At 44.8% G+C, this 25,167-nt stretch overlaps 1 protein-coding gene across 10 annotated transcripts in view; it reads right to left on the minus strand.

The window, feature by feature from the left end:
* The window catches only part of LOC105685860, a 165,816-nt gene that overhangs the window by 100,096 nt on the left and 40,553 nt on the right, over nt 1–25,167 (minus strand). For 6 of the 10 annotated variants that reach the window (XR_007278447.1, XM_048655454.1, XM_048655453.1 and 3 more), the window contains one exon: nt 20,404–20,574. Coding sequence is in view for 5 of the 10 variants with exons in the window: in XM_048655453.1 (XP_048511410.1) it covers nt 20,404–20,574 (171 nt within the window). In the remaining 5 variants the exon portion in view is untranslated. Of the gene's footprint in view, nt 1–5,948; nt 7,625–20,403; nt 20,575–21,268; nt 21,403–21,529; nt 21,793–23,755; nt 23,897–25,167 lie in introns of those variants that run through there. The other 4 variants (XM_020852308.2, XM_048655455.1, XM_048655458.1 and 1 more) reach the window with 4 other exon arrangements.

A 25,167-nucleotide genomic window follows, 5' to 3' on the forward strand; every position in this document is an offset into this window, starting at 1 on the left:
TTTTTTTTTCTCTTCTTTACCTTTTCCACAATGTAGAGAAGCTTTTGGGGTCAAAAAGCGAGGGGCTTACTCGTCTGTGCGTTGCGAGATTGAATTTAGAAGAGTTTTGTGTGGAACGTGGTGGTGGAGAGTCAACCCTTGAGCCTCGATAAATTAGTAATTCAGTACGGTTGGGGGGTTAGGTATACGGGGAAAAAAGAGAGGAGAGAGAGAGAGAGAGGAGAGAGAGAGAGCATAAAAGCTCTGGGATGGAATAAGTATTAGCATTGGGTGGAAAGGCGGTATGTGTAACCTCGGAAAAACGTTTGAACGGCGCGGACCGGCGTACCTGCCGCCTACTTTGTGAATTATTTTAGCACAAAGTGAGACACACGAAACCTGAATAAAATTTTTATTCGCTACGAAGAGAGTGGTGGGTAATCTATACGGAGCGGTAAAAAGCGGGCTCGGGTGTAAGGAGTGAGAGCGCAAGGGAGAAACGAAAGACCCTCGGAGAGATCCGTACGGGGAATGCGAAGGAATTTTCAATCGAAATTTCTAAACGCTCTCGGTGAGCGAGATTCGAGACTAACAACGAACGGGGACCCACGTTGCGGCTGTAGCGCGCCCGGCGAAAATATAAGGTAGAGAGGGAATAGGTGTGTGTGCGTGTGTTCGAGAGCAGCGAGCACCTTCGAATATTCACGAAGCGAACGTTAATGCGGATGGATTAACAATGCCTGAATTATTAATGGGCTTGAAGACCGTTAATATAAGCGCGGCTTAAAACGCCAGTGGGCGAATTCGAGTCAAAACTCACGTCGGGGAGGGTTATTTCACCCCCCCCCCCCCCCGAAAGTTATCAAAGAGTGATTTAGCATTTTTCGAAGCACCGGGCGAATCCTCGTCCCATAAGTGAACTGATAAATATCCATAATTGATGATTCCAGGGGAGTTACGCGCGGCTTTCTAATCCATTAACTACGTATATCACTAGCCTACCGACGAGGATATCGATTCTTTATAATGTATACTGTCACGTTAAATATTAAAAGCGGATTGTATCTACGATCTACCCGACCCGATACACCGCGAGCAACGCGCGCCCGAATTATACCCGAAGCCGGCTGTAACGCGTTCGTCGATCGTCAGAAATTCCTCCCCGTTGTACCCGCGAAACAAATATCTTGAAACTTTAATGCCCTCGCCGTAATAAAAATTGACAAATATTCCGACCGAGATGAACGAAGCGAGATAAAAAAAAAAAATTCTTCCCCCGACTCTGGACGATCTACATTCGTTATACGTTTGAAACGTATGAAAAGGAATATTTCCCTCGGATTCTTCGATTCCGTCGGTTACCGGCAGTCAATTATCGACTTTTTCCGCTGACTTGAATTATACTTTCGTGGAATATATTAAATTTCCAGTGATAAGTCGCGAAGTGCTAGAAAGAGTCGGTTCGCCTCCAGCGGTTCTCTTTCGAATCACCCCTCGCTCAGTTTTCTCCCCTTTCATACGAAAGTCTAGACCAAAAGCGCGTGTACGGGGGAGCGATTCGGCGGTGGGGAGTGACCGAGGGAGTGGTAGGGGGAAAAAGTTCGTAGAAATCATCGCCTCTTCGCTGTCCTCCGAATCTGACGATGGTCGTCGAATTCGATGTCGTTCCATCTTTTTTCGCCCCCCTAACTCCACGCGAAGCACCCTCCCCGACATCTTCAATTCCTATAACTACTCGAACTGAAAGTCTCGTACCTCGACGTTGTAGTACCAAGACTGTATGATTTCAGACTCGCAACTTCGTTTCCGTTCGTTTGATCTTTCAAATCAAAGGATAACTCGTTCGAATCCGAGTAACGTAATTCCGAGACAGCCGAATATTTGGAGAACGGGGGAAACCTTTTCCATCGCGTTACATTATACCTAATCTATATCAATTACATAGGTAATTCTACGAAAATTTTCGACATTCGAGTATATTTCAATGCAATGCCACCAAAAAGTCAGCCCTCGAGAACAACCGTGAAATTAAATTCTTCAAAAAAGTACCAACAAACAAGACTGGAATTATCAATTGAATGAATGTAAAATTGGAAAGAAGCGAAAAAAAAAATCACATCAAATTTAAAAAAAAAAAAAGATAAGATAGACCCAAGGTCTTTTTTTGGAATATTCATCAACGAAACTGAGAAGGCTTTCGGAAGGACATGTGTCGTACAATCCACCTTTCACCTTCACGATGCCTCGCGCATGTCAGTCTTCTCAGTAGACGGCACGCAGCCAGCGTGGCGAATGGTAGCTAATAATGAGAGCGCAGCTTTCCCGAGGGTCAATGAAAAGAAATCGCCGTGCGGTGGCGAACTCTGTAAGAAATGAGACGTGCACCCGCTACGCTGACGCTACCTATTAGGCGAGCGGGAATTACAAGCTTTTTCCTACTCGACGGGAATACGGCGCGAGCCGGGACGGTGACCGCGACGGGGCCTCCCATCTACACCATTTACGTTGGCACGGTTTTGGTTTCCAGATAGCGTACGACTGGCCGTACGATGACGACGTACGTACATACGTACATAGCGTCGTATCCTCGGCTCTCCGAGCACCGATGTTATTGACATTACGCTCAAATGAAAGCTCGCCCCCGATTTATATGACGAAAATTTATTCCACATTCGCTTCAACGTTACAACACGAGAGCTATTTGATGAAACGCGAACCCGCGGACTCCGCTTTTGAGCTACCGTCGCTCGGTACTTGACGCGAGTCTCTCGATCGTTAGATCTAATTTTTTATCAACGAGATACCGGATTCAACGTACCATAACATCGCAGCCACCGTTGACAAAGATAAAGAAAAACGGAAAAACAACATCCGTTGAACCGTGTAACGAGCGAAATATCAGAGTAGGTACGGTTTAATCAGTTTCGCCGGAGAAAGCGGCGCCCGGGTTCGGATTCCCTCGGGAGAAAAGCTCGGCGCGCGTTCGGCTCCGCGAACAAATATTCGCACATATTCGGCCCATAATTTACTCCCCGCATTTAAAGTTCGCGGAATCCCTTGAAGGGCAACACGTACGCGCGTACTCACCCTCTAACGTAGGAATGTACGTACAAGTGTAGCCCGGCGCGCACACACCCTCGCGGCTCACATACCACCGCGATATAAAGGCTTAAGCCTCAAAGCACTAGACGTAATACCCTGCGAACATACGTGCTTAATACGCACATCCTCAACTCCCAACAGATTTCCACGTTTCCGCTTGATTTCCTCCCCATCTTCGCCCACGAACGTTCGTACGAATGTGATGCGAGGCTATATCATCCAGTCGTAAACGTCGAGGATACGGATAGAGAGAAAGACGGACGTGCATCACCCGCGGGATCCACCTATGCACGCGCTTCCAGACGTTGCAAAAAAGAGTTCCCGCAGGAGGTGTACACCTCACACTGGTATCCGCGTTATAGGTATAACGCAAAGTATATATCATAGAGGCTATGGAACGAAAGAAAAATCAGATCCGCACGATTTCTTCGCGGCAAATGGACCGACCGCCGTCGTTTCTTGTTACGGGACGTATAGCTCCGCGGAGAGCTTTAAAACGGATTCTACTACGACGTTGGAGCGAGCAGAGTGTTCGGATTCGCGGTGGTACGGGATAGGACCAACGTTGGGTAAAACCAAGGGTAGAAGAAAAAAAAAAAGAATAACCGAACACCTACACTTCCGGTTTCGATCGAGTTTTCATTGAGAGAATCTACGGCAATAATATGACGCGGGCAGGTAAAACCGATTGGCATAAAATATGGCAGGACGTTGGGAGGGGTGGTGCATCGATCGATCATTTATCCTGAACAAGATGAGGGAGGAGAGCTTTTTATTCGCGATCGCTTCGGAGTGGAATGAGAAGAGAAGAAAATAAGCTCGGCGTACTCGTTATTTTTGTCGTTGTTGTTACGCGGTTAAAAATTATAACGTGAAAGGATATTCCGGCGATGGTTAATTATAGTTGACGAGAAACCGACCGACCGACCGACCGACCGAGCCGCGCGTCGTTTTTTCCTTTTTTTGTTATTTCGCACGGTGCGGTGATTGGGTGAAAACTTTTTTTTTATCATATTTACCGCAAGTGAATTTTCGTTTCGCGGGGTGAGCTGAAGAAGAAAAAAAAAACAAAAAGAAAAAACGGACAAAACTTGTGAACGAAGGAAAGAACAAACTACACACAGCGTCATCGCCTCGGGGTGTAAGATTTCTGGTTTCGAGAAAAGATAACAAGTCAGAAGATGGAATAACACGCGTTAGACTGAAAATATGTCTACGCTCAAATAACGGGACGGGATATCGCGCGAGGGAGACAAATATATATAAGAATTCCTTGTATACCTACTTGCCTCCCTCTAGTTATTTTCATTCTCTGCGCTATTCTTCTTTTCTTTTCTTCGTTCAATTCGCATCTCTTTTATTTCGTTCAATGAGACAACCTGAAACGACTCGTCACCCCGATTGACGAATACAAGGCGACCTACGCTAATTTCGTCGTCGAACATGAACCCAGAGTACAAAGTCTGCGGGTTACGTTGTACAATTATATATACGCAGGTGTAACGTATCCCCGTTCGGACGAAAACGCATAATGGGTAGATGGAGGAAAACGAATGGGTAACACGATTGTCTTCTAATCAGTGGTAACGACGACGAGGCAACGCTACTAATCAAAATCGCACCAGACGGTGTGTATCGTCGGAGTCACGTGTCCTGCGGAGAGACGCGGAGCGTCGGAAACGACCGTACGGTACGGTACATCGCGGAATGAAAATCCACCCTATTGTTCGCACGTGAATTTAGATCTCGATAAAATCGTTAGCTTTTAATTAACCCGATGTTAATTGGGTCGGACGCGTAATACCGGTGAATAAAGACCCTCCACAGCGGCTCAACGCCGAGTGACGGGTCGCTGAGGTTGAAAAAATAGAACGGAAAAAATAACTAGAAAATTTCCTAGGGAGGAAATTCGTTCCTGAGAGACGGATTCAACGCCGCGTCAACCGGAACAACGACGTCCATTAAGTCGTGTGCATCGGGCGTTGAGTAACGCCGCGTTTGTTCATTGTCGCTGTAAATAAACATCCCCCATCGTAGGCGGGCGATATGATTTCGTTATGAAACGGTCCGACGACCGGATATGAATACCTATACTCCTATATCCGCGTTACGAGCATTCGCGGACGTCCAATACCCCCGGTACGTACGTACGTACGTACGTCCGTCGGTTCGACGTCGGTTGGCTCGCAGTTTGGCGTTTCACGCCATAGCGTGGATCGACGGTGCGGAAATCCGAGCGCGTATACAGGTACACGTTTGTTCGACAATCGATTCGATCGAGTCTCGTGGATTATTTCAAGTTCCAATCTCGTGAAATTCCACAACCCGAAGACCCGTCGATTACCGCCCTACAGAGTCGCCGAACGTCACTATTTTTTTTTTTTTTTTTCAATCTTTTCAGCAAACGTGTATTCCGAAGACGGTCTTTTTTTTTTTGTTTGCGGCATAACTTTTGCCCGGTTGTTAGCTTGTTTGCCGATTAACTCGACGATTGCTGTAGTTAAACAAGACTATAAGTTTGGAGTCGATAGACTCCTTGTCCTATTCGTTATCGTTGCGCGTAGGTAATGACGTAGGTCGTTATCCGATCATCGATGAGATCGCAATAATAATTAATGAACGTCGACGGCGGAGTAGACCCGGTATTTCCACTTCGGTATAATAATATTGATAACAAAGAAAATAATTAATCAACGTTTTATTTCAGTTCCATCGAGTGCAGTTTAATGTTCGAGAACTTGAGTAAATTCTCCGATCGATCGTCGATAATCAAGAGCGAAACCGATTCGCATCAGCCGCTGCAGAATCTTTCGTTTACGAAACGTAAACGTCGTAGAAATCGAATAATAACTGAGCTGTTCTCTCACCAGTCAAAGAAGTTCCATAGACAGTTGAACATCTTGATCGGCACGGTGGTGGAAGATGATGAAAAAAATAACTCCCGTCGTTCACATGACACAAAGCTGCACCCTGTGCCGATGCCGCAGTTGATACACATAGGTGTACGCGAGTTTGTTATAAATCCCCGTGTGTGAATTTACGTAACGTTACTTTATGCATATTTATGTGAAAAGGCGATACGTAATTTCCCCCACATGCTCGCGGTACTCCCGATTCTCCCTTACGTTCTCTCTCTCTTTATGCATGAAAATTACGATCATGTGTCACATTTTTCTGACACTTTTCACCCAGGTGTGCTTAACGGGTTGGTGTAATTTTTATTTCTCTAATTTTTTTTTTCTCCCTTCTTCCTTTTTCCCCCTTTCTTTCAACATTCGCCGTTAGCACGTGTTCTTCCGTACTCTCCTCAAATTTTATTTTCACACAAGCGTTTAATCAGCTGACGTCGCTTCGCGTCCCGCGCACCGTCGCGTCGCGTCACGTACGTTAACCTACCCCCGAGCACGGGGTCGTCAAAATTAAGCGGTCAAAAGTAATAAAGTAACGTAGCGTTTCGCATTTTCGCCGTATCAACTACGGGTACAAATACGGACGACACATGTTTAATTATTTATTTATTTTTTTTTTGTTTTTTTTTTCCATAAAACTCGCGCACGTGTCACCGTGGGTGAATTACCGGCGACTAATTTTCCGAAATTACGGATAAAAATGTTTTTCCATTCGTACGCCGTTTTCACCGTACATATCTCGTTATTGATTTCCCCACGATTAAACGCCGGCGATCATTTATTTTATTGGTTTTAATTAACTACTTTTTCCCACGTGTATGCGAAATGCCGAACATACACGAGGTATAACACGCGTTTGTTTATGCATTTTCACGTAATATTCACGAAAGCTCGTTCGATAATCCGAATATATACAGCTGTTTTAATCACTGCCGAACCGCACATTGGGGATTTTTTTTCCTTTTTTTTTTTTTTCTCTCCTCGCCCAACCAATTCCCGACTACTACACTATGTACCGCTAGTCTACCCGAAGCTTTCACATTTTTCGCGAATCAGTTTGCACGTTTATTTTGTGACGACGTTTTTTATACCAAACATTTTTTTTCTTCCGTTTCTGTTACATCCATTCGATAGATATTATTAATTAAGAATAATCGTTATCGTTACCATCGCATATTCTCAATTTGAAATAAAAACGAAAGAGAAAGAATCTAACGCATCCATTTCACGGACCCTATAGATTAGACTATCGGGGTATGAAATAAAAGAGTAATGAAAAAAAGGGAGGAAAATCCATAGAATAAGTTCAGAAAGTCGTTTGAATTCGCTAGCCCCTTATTTTGTTTACTTAATTTTATTATCTGTTCGAAAGTGCATCGGTACAATCCACATTCGCCTCGTATAAATTAGCTAACATATCAGGCACTTGTTATTTCATTGGAAATTTATTTATGTCGACGAAACTTCACACCCGCTTCCCGCGGTGAGAAAAAAAAAGAAATAAAAAAAAAAAAAATCCAGCGAGTTCCGCATCGGAGTGCGTAGGATCGGGTTTTTTTTTAGCGAAAAAACGTGCGCGATACGCGTACGTATCTCGGAAGGACGAAGTTGCGCGGGGGTTGGCTTCCCCGGGTCGCGGCGAGGACACGACTGCGTCTGAAAAGCGCCGTCGACGTCGATGTCGACGCCGAGGGCGACCCACCCCTAGGTCAACCGCGACGCAGACCGCGCACGCCGCTCTCGTCAACCACGATTCTGTTATATCCGCGGCATTCACTTCCTCGGTACCACCCGGCTAGTTTGTATATTGGATAAATGTTGATGCGAATTTAGATGCGGGATGTACACAAACCCGCATATATATATATATATATTCACCTCCCCTTATCAAAGTCCCTCCGAGCGAACCGGCGGGGGGGGGGGGGCGCGACGTCTAGCTATAACGGTATCCTCGCGTCTTATCTGCGCTCACCGAAAAGACATCGGGCCGCACACGACGATCGAGTTGATACGAGGGCGAATCTAATTCCGATTACATAATTACCGCTATCGCCGATATCGCATCTAACTTTATACGCATATGTACCGCACGGATCCCCCGCAATACGAATTAGATAAGGGACGCTATCGCGCTACCATCCCGTTCGCCGTCTGGCGTTAGGTGACCGTGTGTGTGCTCGCACGGCGAGTCCAACTACATATTCTCCGCGCATACATAGTTGTATAAGTACAGCGGTATCCGCGGAGTGTACGTATACATTCACTTGCACATCGGTAAACGTTGAAACAAGAGACCCTAATTTGGTAGCGTACTCGTATGTGTATTTAGTTTGCGATCGGGTAACGAGACCTAATGGCGCACTGATTCGGTTTCGACCATAATTTGCCGCGGTAAAGGGACGACGATAAATGTTTCGGGGAGGGAGGGAGGTAGGTAGGTAGGGGAGGGAGGGAAAAGCACCGCAGTCTACGCGCGGAACTCTCTTATAATATTCAATTTTCTACCCGACGCTATTCGCAGGCAAAAAACTTCCGCACTGTTTTCTTCGATACATATATACGTCGTACACGCGACAATCTCCCGGACGGCGGACTGCAGATTTAAAAAATGACTCTCGAATTCGACTCGGTCCGTTCCCGTACTCTCGCTGTTCTCCATTTATCACGATGACGATGCGGTGGCGTCTAAATCACTCCGTCGTACCTATACGACGTGCACGCTCCCCTCTTTATACATTATACGATGACGGAGAATCGAGTCCCAGAAGAGATTCGCGTTCGTATAAATTTTTTCTTTCTTAATATCCTGAGGGTTGGCGAGAGATTCGGAAAAATTCCGACGAATACACGAGATAAAAATTCGAGCGAGGGGTGACGATTTCGTTTCGGTTGATGTTTGTGTCCTTTTCTTTTCATCGGAAATGGGATGTATTTTTTGGGGGGTTTTCGAGTAACAGTCAATTACCGAATGGTCCCTCGTTACCGAAGTTACCTTTCAAATTACGTGTACAGAGGGTGGTGGCGAACGGATTAAGAAACGGCAGTAACATCAACTATTCCAATAGGGTCAATTTACTTTCAACTTCCTGACCCGGACATACCGACGAGGATACCGATTCCATATTTTACTCATTTCCCAGGGGTATACGGAGCGGACATGGGTCAAGAGGTTTTCAATCCCACGCGGAAACAACCTTTTTCAACTCTCGTTAAAATAAGCTGCGTTTTGATTCCTCTTTTTTTTCTGGGTCGTTTTTTTTTTTTTTCTTGTCCTTCGACCGCCGCGAAATGTCCCAAAAAGTTCGTACTCCCGAAATACGGGAACGAAAAATGAAAGGAAATAGAGATGGGAACGTCTTTTTACTTATTAGAAGAAGAAGAAGAAAAACTAAATCAGCGAACGGATGAAATAAAAAATGAACAAACGAAATAAAGGAGGAGACGAAATGTTCGAGAAATTTTTAACGACCGAGCTCAGGAAAAGCAAATTACCGTTGAAATAGGATAGCCGCCGCCGCCGCCGCCGCGCCCGAGCACCTGCTCGATAAAGTGGATATCAGTGAACCGCAAAACCACAAAACTAAATAGCAAAATCTAGAAGCACTTCACGGAAGATTTACTTAGGAGGTTATAATTACGGCACCTGAGCACCAGCTTCCGGATGTAATCAGGACGCCTGTAGAAAATCCTGTTGGATATTCTCGAGAGACTTTACAAAACTATATACCTAGTTTTCGAGCTTAATCGAGAGCTTCTGACGGAGATCCGAATCTCGAAAAAGATAGTCGTCTCACTCGGAATAATCATTATCCGGCGCATGGAAGGAAAAACTAAAAACCACCCTCGATAAGTTCTCTACACGATGTGTGTTTTTTTTTTTTTATTTTTACGTTCGTCGTTTTTCCTTTTCTTCTTTTTTTTCTCTGTTTTTTTTTTCATACGACGCCTCGCAGACGGGAGGCAAATATCACGGACGTACAATAGTAGGTCAATGTGTAACCACTGTTACAATATCTCCTGTGTTGGTGGACGCGGTAAGGAATCGCGTGTGTCAGGATAAAATAAATTGTACACGGGATAGCGGCGGAAAATGGACCAAGCGTAAAAGTTTTCTCAACTTAAAGACGTACCACTGAAACGGTGACCCATTTTCAGCCAAACTCGCAATTCTTATTCTTTCCTATCGTATTCTTCTTATTCGCCCCGTGTTGTGCGCTCGTGTGCGTGCTTTTTTCCCGCATGCGACGAAGGACGAGCGGCAGTTTTGTTCGTCGCAGGGTCGACGACGACGCAATTATGAAGTTATCCTCGAAATCGCGATGCGAAGGGTGACACCGATGCGTGAGACGATATCGTCGCACGGGGTGCGCGCGTATATCTGCATAAAACAGCGACACGCGGAGGTCACGGGGTGAAAATAACAAGGCGCAATTACTTAGGTATACGTAGCGCGGATGCTTGATATGCACGCGGTGTAGGTACATCCTGTTATTTCGCGGACCGCAAGAGTAACCGTCTGACAAAACCGTGAAACTGGTGAAATTGCGAAACAGCTTATGTAGTACGTCGCGACGAGGAACCTGCGGATGAGAGGAGACCGAGAGAATGTCTCAAAATCAGAGAAACTCTCGAGCGCTGGATGTGCGACGGGATACCGCGGGACTTGGACTCTGTTGCCACTCCCAGATTCGCGGTCTCGTTAATATCATTGTCAACCGAATACAAAGTTCGTCAGGGTCCCCGCAGTTATCGGACCAGATATGGATGAACCGTCAAAAGCATCTCCCGTCCGGATTCACGGTGCGCGTTCACCGGGACGAATCATCATCTCAACCGTTCGTAAAGTCTTAATTAACTCGGCCGAAGGTACGCGAAGCGAACCCCAAGCAAACCGCGTCCGTCCCGTGCGTACGTCTATCTGCGGATCGAGATTTATTCGTACGAATAACCCACGAGAGATGTAAAGTTATTTTTCGTTGGTTATTTTTGAAATTCTGGTTTTTTCTACTTATCTTCAAAAGAGCAAACACTCATTTCCCGAGAGTATACCTCTTCGCGAGCCATACTTTCTTCAATTACGTATTTACTTAGCTGCCGTACGTGCGTTCTTTTTGTGTTTTTGTGTTTTTTTTTTTTTTGGGGGGGGGGGGGGGGGTTTATAAAGCGAATGAGATTTGCACATCGTGTTTTCGTTGGCGTATACGGAAGAGTAGATACGTGTGGATGTGCCGTGGCAAGTTCGGGAATAAAAAGAAGATAGAGAAAAAGAGGAATATAAAAGAACAGGGAAAATCAAGACACGGTTGACGTCAGACCGGCAGACGTCATGTAGAAGAGAACAGTCGCAACAAACCCTGACAGAATATCAGAGTAGACATTATTCACCTGTCGTTTTTTTGTTGGAAGGTATCGGGATCTTTTTGTCTAGCGAAAGCCGTCGTGGGGGTGGTGGAAGTGATCCTTCATCGGTAAAACCTACCCGCTCTACACCGATGACTTTGTATAGCCGTGGTGGGGTATTGATAAAACTTTGGAGGCGATATTATGATTGAAAGATAAGTTTAAAGTGTCAATTTTAAACCACATCGACCACAACCAACCCCGCTTTCGAGAAGATCGAATACGAGTATCCTACCTACTTCGGTTTCAGAGTCTCGTATGCGCGTATATATATATATATATACCTTCGAAACTTTTGGAGGTATAAGGTAAGGTAAGACAAGGTGGGGTATTGGGGTCGAGATGAAAAATTTTTCAAATAAAACTTGCCAAACTTGGTATAAGACAAACAAGGCTAGTTTACGTTCAATATGAATTATTTAAATACAAAATTTTTGGACGACTGGCTTCTTATTCCGTTACGCATACATCACTTCTTTTTGCCTCCGAAAATCGATCGTTCCATGAAAAATTGGGCTCGAAAAATTTCTCGATAAAAATGAAAGATTTTCGCTTATAACGGTACGCTTCGCATCAGGCACACGTCTGACGAAAATTGCAGTTTACATCGCTGAATTAGTCAGCCAATAATTTCGCTTGTACGTGACGTTTACGAAACACGGCGATTACCCGTTGGTATATATGTTTTTTTTGTTTCTTGTTAATCCGTCAGAATTTTCCGATACACGATAAGGGTAACCCATGGAATCAATGATCCGAAAATTGAATCCGCAATATCGTCTAATTCAATCAGTCGTATACAATTAGCCGGTGTACGACGAACTCGAGTTCACATTCCTGATTTGAATGTCGATACGACCGAGCAGAGTTTTGCAAAATGTACATTGCATATTGTGAGGTAGACAATGATGATTGAATAACTTATGCCATAACTTGTTATTCATCCTCCGATGAATTAAATACAGATATTATGTGTTCGTTCGCCATTCGTTACTCGCTGTGGACCGTGAAGAAACTTTGTTAGAACGGTAATCGTAACCGGCTATACCCGTAGCTAAAACGAAAGTCATAATTGCCAGATTTGGGATTCAGCTTGATCTACTGTGTAAATTAATTACCGTACTTTGTCAGGGCTGATGATTGCGATATCCTTTATCTGAAATTCAGTACTTGAAAATGCAAATAGAATTGCGCGGGAATAATTATGGTAAAGTATCTGTCCTTATCAAAGGCGCCCTGCCTTGAAATAAAAATCACAGCCAAACGCTACGATTCGTGGTTTTTTGATTAAATTGAACATTGCCAAGCTCATGAACTTAGATTTTTCTCAACTTTGAGGCCGAAATTCGACATTATTTTAGGGTCAAATTCAATGGTAGTCTTAAACATTTTGATCTCGAAAATCCAAATTTGAGAACCAAATTAATCTATTTATAAAATTGATTGAGTCGTCCGTAATTTTTCACTTTTCGGAGCGGAAAGATCGAGATATCGCGATCAGAAAAATTCGTAATATGACAAAGACAAACTCTCGACAGACGTATGAGATATAATGATGTGAAATGGAAAAACAATTACGTGTTTGACAAAAAAAAAATAAGTGAACGCTGCCATCCTGCAAGATTATTATTCAGGTTTCCCGGAAAATCATTTCATGCGGTACGTTATTACGTGTACGTATAGAAGTTTGTTTGAATGAGATCCCAGAGCTTTCAGTAATTAAACAAAAAAGAGAGAACCGTACGACTCCGCGGCATCATGGATATACCATCTTCTTATGTTTTACGTAACTCGACGTACGCTTAATTATACCGACATTGATATCGGTACCAGTTTCTAGACGGATACCGTCCAAACAACAATTGATATTAATACGATAATGAAAGCGACCATGGGAGCTCGTTAATTTACCCTCCACGACTCGAAAAACATTGTAAATCCCTTTGAGGCAGAGCGCCAAGATTTAAAACAAACAAAACCTTCGCCGCGTGCATAAATTCCCGTGAAATTAACCCCGGTATGTAAGGGAGTAGGAAAAAAAAAGGATGAAATAAAGCGAGAAGAAAAACCAAAATAGCGTCGAAAAATTCAGAATTTCTAATTCATTATCTGATTTCTCTTCCACCGACCTACGGATAAAGGTATCACGCGGTGGTAATATTTTCCCATAAGATTTTCGAGACGATCAGACGTTGTTGAACTCGAAGAAAAGATAAGCCGGTGGTATCCTAATCTCATACGACTACGCGGATAAATTGCATGAGTTGCACAGTTGCTGAAGATACGTAGAGCAAAAGTTTCACCGTACATGCATATATGTTCCGTTTCTGAGATTCTGCTTATTTGCCGGTTCTGCTTCCGCTTCCGCTGCTTCTTCTACCGCTGTGCGGAAAATGAAACGCGTGATAACCGATACGGAGGGTGTAAAATTCCGAATTCAAAAACAGAGCGTGTCGAACGAATGCGATGACCGAATTACGACGGATTTGTCGCCATCGTCATGCTGAGTACACGGAGCTTTTGGTATTGCGCAAATTCGCTCAACGAATGGAAAATTGTAAGGAAATTCTAACGGGTGATGAGAAGGTCTCCGTACTGTTTGAAAATATTTGAAAAAATTACGCGAATAAAGATGAAAATTTAACGAGAGAGAGAGAAAAAAAGTAGAAATAAAACAGGTTGATTAAAAGGAAGGCTTACCGAGAGAAATGAGGATAACGAAAAGAAACGATAATAATTCGTCGAATTCAATTAACCGAACAAACATCCATTTTCTTGATAATGGTAAGTCCCGTGGTAACGTAATAATTTATAGAATAATATTCGAAATTATAGCCACCGAATGGTTCGAATTCGTAACGAGAGCGGGGGACTGTATGAAAACTAAAAAATGAAGAAGCCGGGATCCAAAAGTTTGACGGAATAGTTCAAAATCGAGAGAACTTACACAATGCAGCGCTCCGCAGAGTGAGGCTCTCAATTTTTATTATTACTTTAATATTTTCCCTCCTCACTCTCTTTCCTTCTCCTTTTTTTTTTTTTTTTTCATCTTTTCTTCAAACGGCTATGAAGAAAAGCGGGCGGCGGGGATGCCGGTGCGGGAAAATATGATTAGGTAAGTAGAAACTGGCTCAGAGGAGAATTACTGGAGGGAGGCCAGATTGCAGCGGTTTGTGGTTCCAGATGAAATTTTTTTTAGCCAAACCTCGGCCGAGACTATTTTGCTCATTTCATTAACCGAACTGCAGTCTTCAAACAAACGAATTTCCAGACATCTCTAGTTTTTTCTTCCTCCCTCTTTTCTCATGGAAAATTCGATTCACCGAACGGTTTTTGGAGACTATTTTTCCGAAAATCAAAAATAACAGCAAAGTAGCGACTTTCGAAGTCCAGATCTGATGTTTTGCCAACTTCTTCGACGCACAGCCGAATGCGTAAAAAAAAATGCGTACGTACATGAATTTCACAGAGTTTCGCGAGGGGGCGTTTTTTCGGGCAATTTCTTTGCCAGTTCCGTCGAACGAATGAGGATAGAAGACTTTCTCGGGTACAGTGTCGAAAGAGAAAGAGCTTTTCCCGAGTCTTAAGCAGTGTAAACATACAGCCGACGATGCCGAAAGAACGAAAAGCGAAATGGACCAGAGAGCTTTGAGCCGGTAGCGCAAACCACCGTGGCGATAAGGTCCTCGGCGATAGTTGGAAGCTCAAGAAAATATCGTGGTCATAAAGAAGTCAGGAGAAAAAAAAAAGAAAAAAAGAAAAAAGTGAGAAAGGAAAAAAAAATAGTGGGGCGGATGGGTGAAGGCGGGTAACTACCTATCCGTAAGCCGCGAAAAGAAAGAAAGAAAGAAAGAAAGAAAGAAAGGAAGAAAGCGAAGGTAGAAGAAAAAAGCGAGGCAAAGAAAAGTAAAAGAAAAGTAAGGGAAAAATCCTACGGTATAAGGGAAAGGCGAAGAAGCGAATCCTACCGAAGGCTCGAAAAAGCACTATCCAGTTCCAACGTTGCGGAGGTATACAACTCGAGTCCTTGAAAGTCCAAAGCTGCGGGTCTCCGACGTCCAGCTAGTCTGACGGTCGGTAAGTCTTGTGAGCTTTCACGGTAGAAGAGATGGGATGCCTCGATAGTCTGGGGTAGGTCGTAGGTACTAAGGTGGGTCTTGGTGGTGCCAACCGCGACGGGTAATGGGCCACGACACGATATATCGCTACGAGTTCGGTTATTTATAGACACGAGACACCCCTTCGGCACCGGTTGTCCTGTCGGAGCTCACCGCGAATCCTGTTCCCGAGGTTTTCACGAGGTGCAGCACATTTTTACCCATACCCCGCCCCTCTTTCATCGAATTATTGCATGCACAGAGTCCGCTCTCGAATAGAAAGAATACGGATGGGAGAAGCAATGCTTTCGGATCGTTGAATATATCAGAAAAATTTTATCGTCTCCACTGGTTTTCGCTTGTTACGCGCGTATACAGCGAAACTTCAGCTAACGGGCGAGGGAGGGAGGGTTATTTGAAAAGAAAGGGAAAAACTCTTTACCCCCCCTAATTAGGGTCAAAAAACTTTCGCTTCAAGCATTTTTTAGTCAAAGCAGTCAACCGGTTGCGGAGAGACGAGTGGCTAATTCCAAAAATTTCATTAGCTCCTCGAGTAAATTATCACGACTGGTTGACTGTTGAAGTGTAGTTGGTTGAAAAAAGGACGTAAAAAAAAAATGGAAAACCAAAAAACAAAATCTCGAGGGTAAATATCTTATTAAAAGTTCTCTTAATTACGTCAGATTTCAACTTGTTTCATAAACACGCGGCTGCCGAGCGCTGTTATTCAATTCACGTTACTACACTGCTGCAAATTTTCAGCGGTAACCGCGGGCGCTCAATGGAATACGTGAACTTGGAAAAACTCTTTTCGCATTTTCTAAATTCCTAAATACTTCACAAACATATTGTTCTATTTTTTGTGGAAAAAATATACGTGGATTCTCTTTCGCGAAAAAATAATCATCTCCGACGGTGTAGTTGGACGTTATATCCGCGAATGAGTCACGTATATCTTCATCGACATTTTATGCCGTCCATTAATTGAATCAAACGGCGTGGCGCCGTGAAAAAATTCAGAGAAAAAAGAAGAATCAACGAAAGTAATCAAGGGGGGGAGAGAGAGAGAGAGATAGAAAAAAAAAGTTTGTACCGAGCGTATATTTTATCACATGCCATAATAATATTTAGCTCCAATTTAATAAAACGTGTATCCATTAAGGAAAAAGCTCGCGATTCCGATCACATGCGGCGGCGTCTATATTTGGTTGGGCGGTTAATTATAGACGAAATTGTAAATAAAAAAAAAAAAAAAAAAAAAAAAATTTGAACGTACTTTTCATCCCTCGCTTTTCCCTTTCAACGCAATATCTTTCGCAAGTGTAAGAAGCTTGTCGAGGATTACCTAGGAGGTGGTACACGGGGGGTATGGCGCTCGTACGTACGTATAAAACGAAGATACCTTCCGCAGTTCGCTTATACGAGTACGCGGTAGTACTATGGGTGGTTGGTAATTATAGATTCCTCGAAGCCCCATTTAAGCGCTTCGTAAAATCTTTGCCCGACGTGCACATCCGTGGAACTTTCAGTAGTGCTTCGTCCTGCATTGCGAATAATGAAACTTAACCGGTAAAGAATGATGAATTTATCATTGCGCGGAAAATCCTTTACGAGTTAATTTTCATTTTAACGCGAGAAACGAGTACACCCCTGCACCTCCGCTCACATATTTTTTTTTCAACAATTTCTCCGAAAGCCTTTTATCGCCTACCGCGAGATTTTCGCGGTAAATTTTACCGGCATAGTCGAAATAAAAGCATCGAATGGTTCGCCTGTTCGGAATTTTGACGAGCTTGCGATCGTCGGTGATTTTTTCGCGAATTACAAAGAGAGAAAACATCAAAACTGCACGTACTTTGAAAACTCCCTTGCGCGTTCGGCGTTAAAATATTGATTGTTTTTTTTTTCGACTTTTTTATCAGTAAATAAATTTTCTAACGCTTGACGTTGCCCTGGAACTGATATTTGAGGGGCTCGCGGGGCCTCGTTCCATTTACTCGCCCTTCTCAACCAGACTTTCAATTGTTTCGACCGATCGCGTTTCTATTTTCTGTACCTACTTTTCTTTTAGACATTGCATTCCGACAAACGTAGTTGTGTTATGTGCACGAGGGTAACTAACACAACAAAAAAAAATAAATAAATAAAATAAACGGATCGATTTCTATTTTCAATTCGTTTGACTAGCACTGCCTCCCCAAAGTCTGGTGCGCCGTTGAAACGCAAACTACTGCACGAAAGCTATCCGTATAGCTTCGAAAAATTCCTCCAACTCTCGCGGGGTTTTCGAATGAACGATATATCGAAAAGGGATCTAATAGAGTCAAAAATTTCACGCGGAAAATAAAGGAGGAAAGAAACAACGTCGCCGTCTCTACCGGCCCCAGATATCCGGAGGATTAGGGTCGCTCTCGTCGTCGAGCACCGAAAGTATATATGTACATGCATAAGTTCACTTCCAACCGACTCGACGTTAAAAAGCGGAGTGAAAAGTCACGGCGGTACAAGTATTATGTGCGAGAGCAAATATGGAAGCGAGAAGTATAGAGACTGCGGAGTGGTTTTACACCCTTTCGCAAATATATACTCAACGCTCTACGTATACATACGGGTGTAGGTACGTGTTTATTATTTTCTCCACCGTTAAATATAAACCAAAGTTTTGACGATCGTTGGATGGAAAAAAATCAACTCTCGTCTAAGCTGATCGTTATACCGCGATTTAATACCGGGGATAATTATTCGTACGCCTCAGAAAAAAGCGAGAAGAAAAAAAAAAAGAAAAAAGATCGCTACGAAATCGGGCACAAACCGTCGACGTCGAGCGTTTCACGGGCGATATTTATTGGTTGAATTATAATTTCTATTTCATTCGTCCTTCGCGATTGCGTGTGCGTTCCTATTATTTATATTACCACCGTAAGACGTCGGTACGACGCGAGCGTAGCGAGGCAGGCGGTTGGCGGGGTGGCGTTACAACCCCCGGATCGTATTCTTTCAACGCGTGAATACTCTCGAGTGATTAACGATCCCCATTATCCGTCACATCCACCGTAGGCCGACGCCCCCAGACCGAGTCTCGTCGCGTCGCGTCGCTCGACGTTCCGTCGCCTCGCCGAGTTTCTTCTCCTCCGCGTAACCTGTGCGTCGACCCTCGCGACTCATGCGTGACGCGTTTCTTTTATTCAACCTCCCGTCGGAGGTGCCTCTGCCGTAAGCCAGCCGCGGCGTAGGATCGTCTCGAAAGAAGCGCGGAAACGCTCCGGAGGAATTTGGGGGATTTTTTTTTTTTTTTTTCGTTTTTTTTCGTTGTATTCGAGGAGGCGGATGCGCGTTAGATCGGATTTATCCTTTTCTCTCTCTCTGTCTCTCTTCTTCCCCCGAACTACGCGATAATAAATTACTTATCCGTAAGAAGACTCGCGTGACCCGCGGTGGCGGAGGCATATCGCTTACCGCGCCTCGAATCTGTCCTCACGAATCGCGATTAATCGGCTCGGGAAAGCTCGCGGCCGTGTATCCTATTTTCGCCCACCTCCTCCGTCGGTTTCTCTCTTCGAATGATCGAGACACGCGAGTGACCCGATATAACACGGTGGTCAGTATAGCCGCCGCTTCCTATATACTCTGCTTTCTGTTCGACTCGGATTCTCGATCAGATCTCAGATCAAAGTGCGCATGGATATTATACGATACTTACGTCGTACCTTTAATATAACGCCGTTTGATGTCGGCGATCTCATCGATCGATCTCTTTGAAATTTAACGTCTTACTGTACGTTCTATACTGCTACGTACCGTAAAACTCGCGTATCTATATACGTATACCGTATATATAAGCCCTGAGCTGTTTGTTGGATTCCGTTATTTGTGAACTTATGAAATTTATGGAATCATCGGTTGAAATTCTCCGTCTACATGGGAAAACGCCGGAGTAGCTGGGGTGAAGTGCGGATGCAACGCCCCGCACATTTCGTAGCGATAATTCGGGATCCAGAGCCGGATAAAGAAGGGTGGGGAGGTGGTGTAAATTATCCGTCATCGCGGAGATTGAGCAACTCCATTTCCTAGCGTCGGAGTTGTGTATCCGTTGGAGAATGCGAAAACCAAAATTATCCGGTTCCCGCCGCAAACTGCATGTTTCTGGAGAGCTGCTGCAATTGCGGAATTTGCCGAAGTCTGTCGCGGTTTATACGGCTGCGTAAGCGTCCCGAAGCCTCCGGTAATTAGCCGATTATACGAATGCAGTTCGCGGGGGTTGCGATTAGACTTTGCCACGGTGATTAGGAAACGAGGTGTTGTTCCTCATATTCGTAACTGTGGAACGCATCCCCCCTGGACACACCCTGGACACACGACCTCCACGAAAATCGGAACGCTTTTCACCCGGGCTAAACTTCCTCCGTTGAATTATCGAACCGAAACCAGTTCCACCGTGATGAAATTAATGAGGCGAAATCCAGGGTGAGATAAGAGCCGATTAATCGAATCGAATAATCTGTGGGAGTGCGGTGCATTCCGACGATGCAGATTTCCTCCACCACTCGTGCAATCATCAGTCACCGGTTTACAGCGAACGTTATTCGTGGTCTACGGTTTTCGGGGCGCGCTATTTTTTTCCATAAAAATTCGATGAAAAATTTCGATAACCCCCGGAACGGATGAATCCCTGGATCCAGAGGGTATGATTTTACGATCGCTCTGAATTATGGAATGCAAGGGAAATCGCTCGGCTTCGAATTTTACGATGAAACGAAATCGATGCGGGATGTATATTAATTCCTGCTGGCGGATATTTGAATGGGAACCGATTTTTTTCGAGATCGGTGGAGTCGCACGTGAGATCGATATACATATTCGTTCGACTTCAAGTTACGGTCGGTCGATGCGAGGTATGTTCGTACGAACAAACTTACCGCGAGTGGAGAGCGCAGACGCGCGCGTTTGACGATAAATGAGCCGACGGCGATGATGGTAACAGCCGTGGAGAAGGTTCATGTCGATGCTGATGACCTTGAAGGTACTTCCGGGAATTTACAGAGCTTCGCAGCGTCCCCGGATGATGGCGATGCGGCGTGGCCTGTTCACTGTAACATTGGAAATACGAATTTAGCAACCCCCAGTAAAAACGGTTACCTCGCGAGTACGATCGACCGAGCTTTTCCACCCTCGGTAACGCGTAGCTTTCACCCCGGAAACGAACCCCCCACAAGTTTCCACATCGGTAAAGCAGGGAGCTGCTTCTCGAGGGTTCGGTACACGACTAGCGATAAATCCTGACGGTAATAATCATGATAACGATAATAATAATCGATACAATCGCTGATTGATGGTGACCGGAATCAACCGGTTAATTCTCACACACGGATTCGCGAGCACCTGCCTATTTGTTCGAAACCAATTGAAATTGTCCAACTTTTACAAGGTCTCTATACCGCGATAGTTGGGTGAAATATATTGTTATTTACCTTATCTTTTACGTAATCCGTTATATATATATATATATATATTGTATCGGAGGGAATTGGACCCAAGATATAATAATGCCTACTTCGCGATGCCCGGTAAGATAATGCTCGAGTAACAAGCGTAATCTATACGGTAGGCAGCTGGCGTGCAACAGCAATCGATATAGATATACACTCGTTGAACAATAAGCCGCTCTCGCTCCGACCGCTGCAGAGATATACGTCGATCTTTTCGAGGCTACGAATTAAGCTTCCAAGATCATAAATCATGTCCGCATCTGTTTTTCAAGTATAAAGTTAAAAGCAACCTCACCGGAATGATCCGACGAACTTTTAATCGATCCGAACCGCCGTCTCATTATCACTCGACGATCGAAGCGTTTCTACTCGTAAATTGAAGTCACACTTTCAGTTGGCCGAACGGATTTCGTGTAATTTCATTTTTTCGCTATTCCAAACCCCCCCCTCGTTTTTCCCGTTCCTCATCCCGTGGGGATTAACGAGTTCGAACTTAAGCCGGAGCTTCGGCGGTTCTTATCACCCTCGGCAAGCCGTTACAACAGCTTTTAATTACCGGATCTCATTGAGCCAATTTCCGGGCCTTAAAAATCCTCAAAGTATCGTCACAATCGTCACTTTGATACCTCACAACTCAATTCACTCGTACGTTCGATTTCCCTCAGGAGAATTCGGGCGGCTAGTTTTCACCGGTAGACATCCGGAGCCGATGAGGGAGCGTCGATCGCTACGGCGCGGTAAAAAATCGTTTTTAGACCGACGCGAGGCCAAAATAAACTTTGACGACTACGCGTACCGACGAATGACAGACACGTTTGACGGACGACAGTTTTCCGAGCGTTCTCGGTGTCAGGTACATATATATATATATATAACTGCAGGATGTTATAACTCGGACGTGGGAGCGAAAGAAAAATGAACTTCAAGGAGTTAGATAGAGAAAATAAATAAAAAGGGCAATGAGGAAAAAAAAAGAACTAGAACAGATACCAGATAAACTACGTTGCGGGTACGCTCGCGACGTTGCGACGGTTAGCGATAAGCGCTATCGATGATAATAGGGCTTGGCGAGTTTCGAAAACTTGTGAAAAGAAAACACTCCGCGTCTTTTCCGTGTACATCGGCGTACCTCGCGTCCGTGTGTGCCGACTGCACACGAAGCAAACTTGCGAGTTAAGATGATCGAGCAGGTAGGTACGGGTACGTAAGAACGTTGAAAAAAAAAAAAAAAAAACCCCCCGTGGAAGTTGAAACGGCTTCACTTCCTCGGCTGCGAGATTCATTACCGTTATTACATCCGTTCGAATGAGCAAGTGTCCACATGCGCTGACAATAAATGGCAATGCAAGGCAAAGAAATGACAAACGATTGCGTGTAACGAATCGACGAAAAAAAAAAGGGAAGAACGGGGAGAAAGCTCGTCGCGCGTTATAAGCGAGCGGGCAAATCACCTGCGTGCGTGAGAAGAGAAAAATACGATTCATCGCGTATACATACATATATTCGTTATTATCGTACGTCGAGTACGGCTATCTGCTGGTCGTCGAGTCTTCTTCTTTCGTTTTTTTTTGTTTTTTATTTCAGAGATTGAACGTTCTTTGTTTTTTCCGTCCCATGAAAATCCCTTGTTCGTCGACTCTCGAGTAGAATTTTTAATCGCAAAACGTGTAGCGAACGACTACGCATCGAGCACACGGTAATATACTATATCTACAAAACAAACGCCTAGAACGTACCTACATACGTGCATCTGCTACGCAGCCGGAAACGGTAATATTAACCAACGTGTACGTATACGTATACGCATGCTGTGTGTCCCCCGGCTTAATCACCGGCGCAGGTGAACCGGGCAAAGTGTGAAGCGCTATTAGACGAATGTAAAAAAAAAAATGAAAAAAAACGAATAGGAAAAATTGAAAATTATGCAAAGCTTTTACATCGGCGGACGACGTATCGCATAATCGTGTTCCCTCTACCGACCCTCCCCCCCGAGCATCCACGATCACCGTGACCTACGTCGCGACGCGAGGGGTGAATCATTTTTTCCACGAATCCTGATCACCGTGCATCGCGAGTTTCGAATGTTTGCGATTTCGAAAATACCAAGTTGAAATGAAGAGAATAACTATTGCGACTAGGGGATGATGAGGATCCTCGTGCGGAAGGAGCGCGGGAGGTCCTTTTAGCGCGCCGTTTTAGACACAACACACCTAGTGTCGTGTTGTATGGTTATATGAATACTTTACGCACCTACGATGCACGTTTGATTCACGTGTATCGCATGTATAGTTAGATGACACAAAGGCTTTCAGAGACTCGATCGACCCCCGGAGGAACAGCTGAGCCTCAACGTACGTACGTACGTACGTGGCGAAGGTTCGCAGTGTCGGTTTTCCGAGTAAATGCATCGGGTATACACGACCGCATGTACGTACGTACGTACGTGAATGAGGGTAACAAACGTGCGAGTAGTCGTACCTTCGCAGGGTATACATGTACGCATACCCTCAGCCCAGCGGTGAGTGGCGAGTGCACGAGGCGTGCGTAAATTTGGAGGGCAGATGTTACCCGACGCCGGAAATTAGCAGCGTCCAAGGGATGAGATAAGATAAAGTCATCGTACTTCACGTCGTGTTATGTATATGGTACAAGGGTGGATTCATCGAATATGTTTAACTCGTAGTTTGAGAAAAGAAATAGGAATACTCGAACGATTTTTCGTTCTTTTTGGCGCTGGTTATTCGGAAGAACCGGGGTGCGTTCCTCGGAGGGAAGTCGTTACCTTGGTGGACTGCAGTTGCAGTTTTTAAAACTGACCATTTCGGCGTGGTAATCCAAAGGAGTGTAAAAACACGAAACGAAGAACACCAGATAATGGCACAACTTCACTCGCGGTCACTTAACGGCTAAACACCTTGCTAATCACCCTCGTCATTGAGTTTCGCCGATTCGATTTATACACTATTTTCACACGACACGCGATCTACGACCGCCCACCCACGCGCTCCGAACTCAACTGACGAGCTTCGAGCCATGCTGGATGACCACTTGTCCCCTCCGTCTCTCCCCCTCGCGCCCTTCGAGCTACACGATCCCTTTGACCGTACAACGTCGGACCTTCTTCCTGCCACCGAGCGTCTCTGACGACTGACGATGACCAGACTTACACGCTGCGCAGGGATGCACCAGCGAAAACGATTTCTCGTTTTCTCGTCTACGAACAAGTGGCCGGTTTTCATCGCTTTCGTTACAAGTTCCCCGGCGGTATTCGAAGGACACTAACGATAATCATCGAACCATCGGACAGGGAGGTGGCTCAAAATCCGACTTGAGACGAGTTCGAAAGAAATGTCGTCGATCGCGTCACTTTTGCAACGCCGTCCGAAAAACGGGCGACGGAGGTGAATTTGGAATTCCGTTCGCACGGCTCGGGTTCTCGGTTAGCCCTATATTGTCCTTAGTTGTCCTTTGTTAGCCTCGGCCAAAATTGGATCCTTTCTCGCCTGCGCGCTCGTTTTCTCCTCTCTTACTACGGCGGCACCTCCTCCCCGTCAGCCCCTTCGCGCGCCAACTTATCTCAGGGGTCTCGGGGCGAGTGTCTCGTTGCGCCATTTCCTCAAACATCCGTCCAACGTATATCGTCGCTCTCTCGCGCTGCCGTATCCGACATTTCGAATCTCTTTCGCGTAACAACAAGACCGCCGGGAGTCGGGGAAGACCGTGAGATAGCTACACGGAGAGCAGTAGGAAATGTCTAGTAAACTTGGTTAAAATTGGGCATCCCCTCTAATTGGAGACCGCCGGCCCTGCTTCGTTTCACGGTGGAACGGAAGGACTCTCCACGGACCGACGTCTGCTCGTCCGTCCGTTGGGCTCATCCGTTATACGCCCTCCATTGTACCCTGAGAAGTTGAGTTAGGCAAAGTGGAAACGAGGCGAAGTAAGAGGAGGTAAAGATAAATAAAGTTTACTTGGCCATGGGAGGCTAGGCGCTCGCCCTGAAAGATTCATAATAATTCTCAGTCTGTCAAAAATCGGCACGAGAACGGGTATACGCCGATTTCGAACCTGACACTGTTTTCGAATTTGCATCAGAAGGTCGTACTTTAAAAAAAAAAAAACTGAATGATTGAAAAACTGATCGATCCTCAAAAAAAAGCTCGGGGAAATGAAAAACCTAATTGACGTTGTATA

Source organism: Athalia rosae, chromosome 5 (genome assembly GCF_917208135.1).
Source record: "Athalia rosae chromosome 5, iyAthRosa1.1, whole genome shotgun sequence".
Taxonomy (NCBI): domain Eukaryota; kingdom Metazoa; phylum Arthropoda; class Insecta; order Hymenoptera; family Athaliidae; genus Athalia; species Athalia rosae.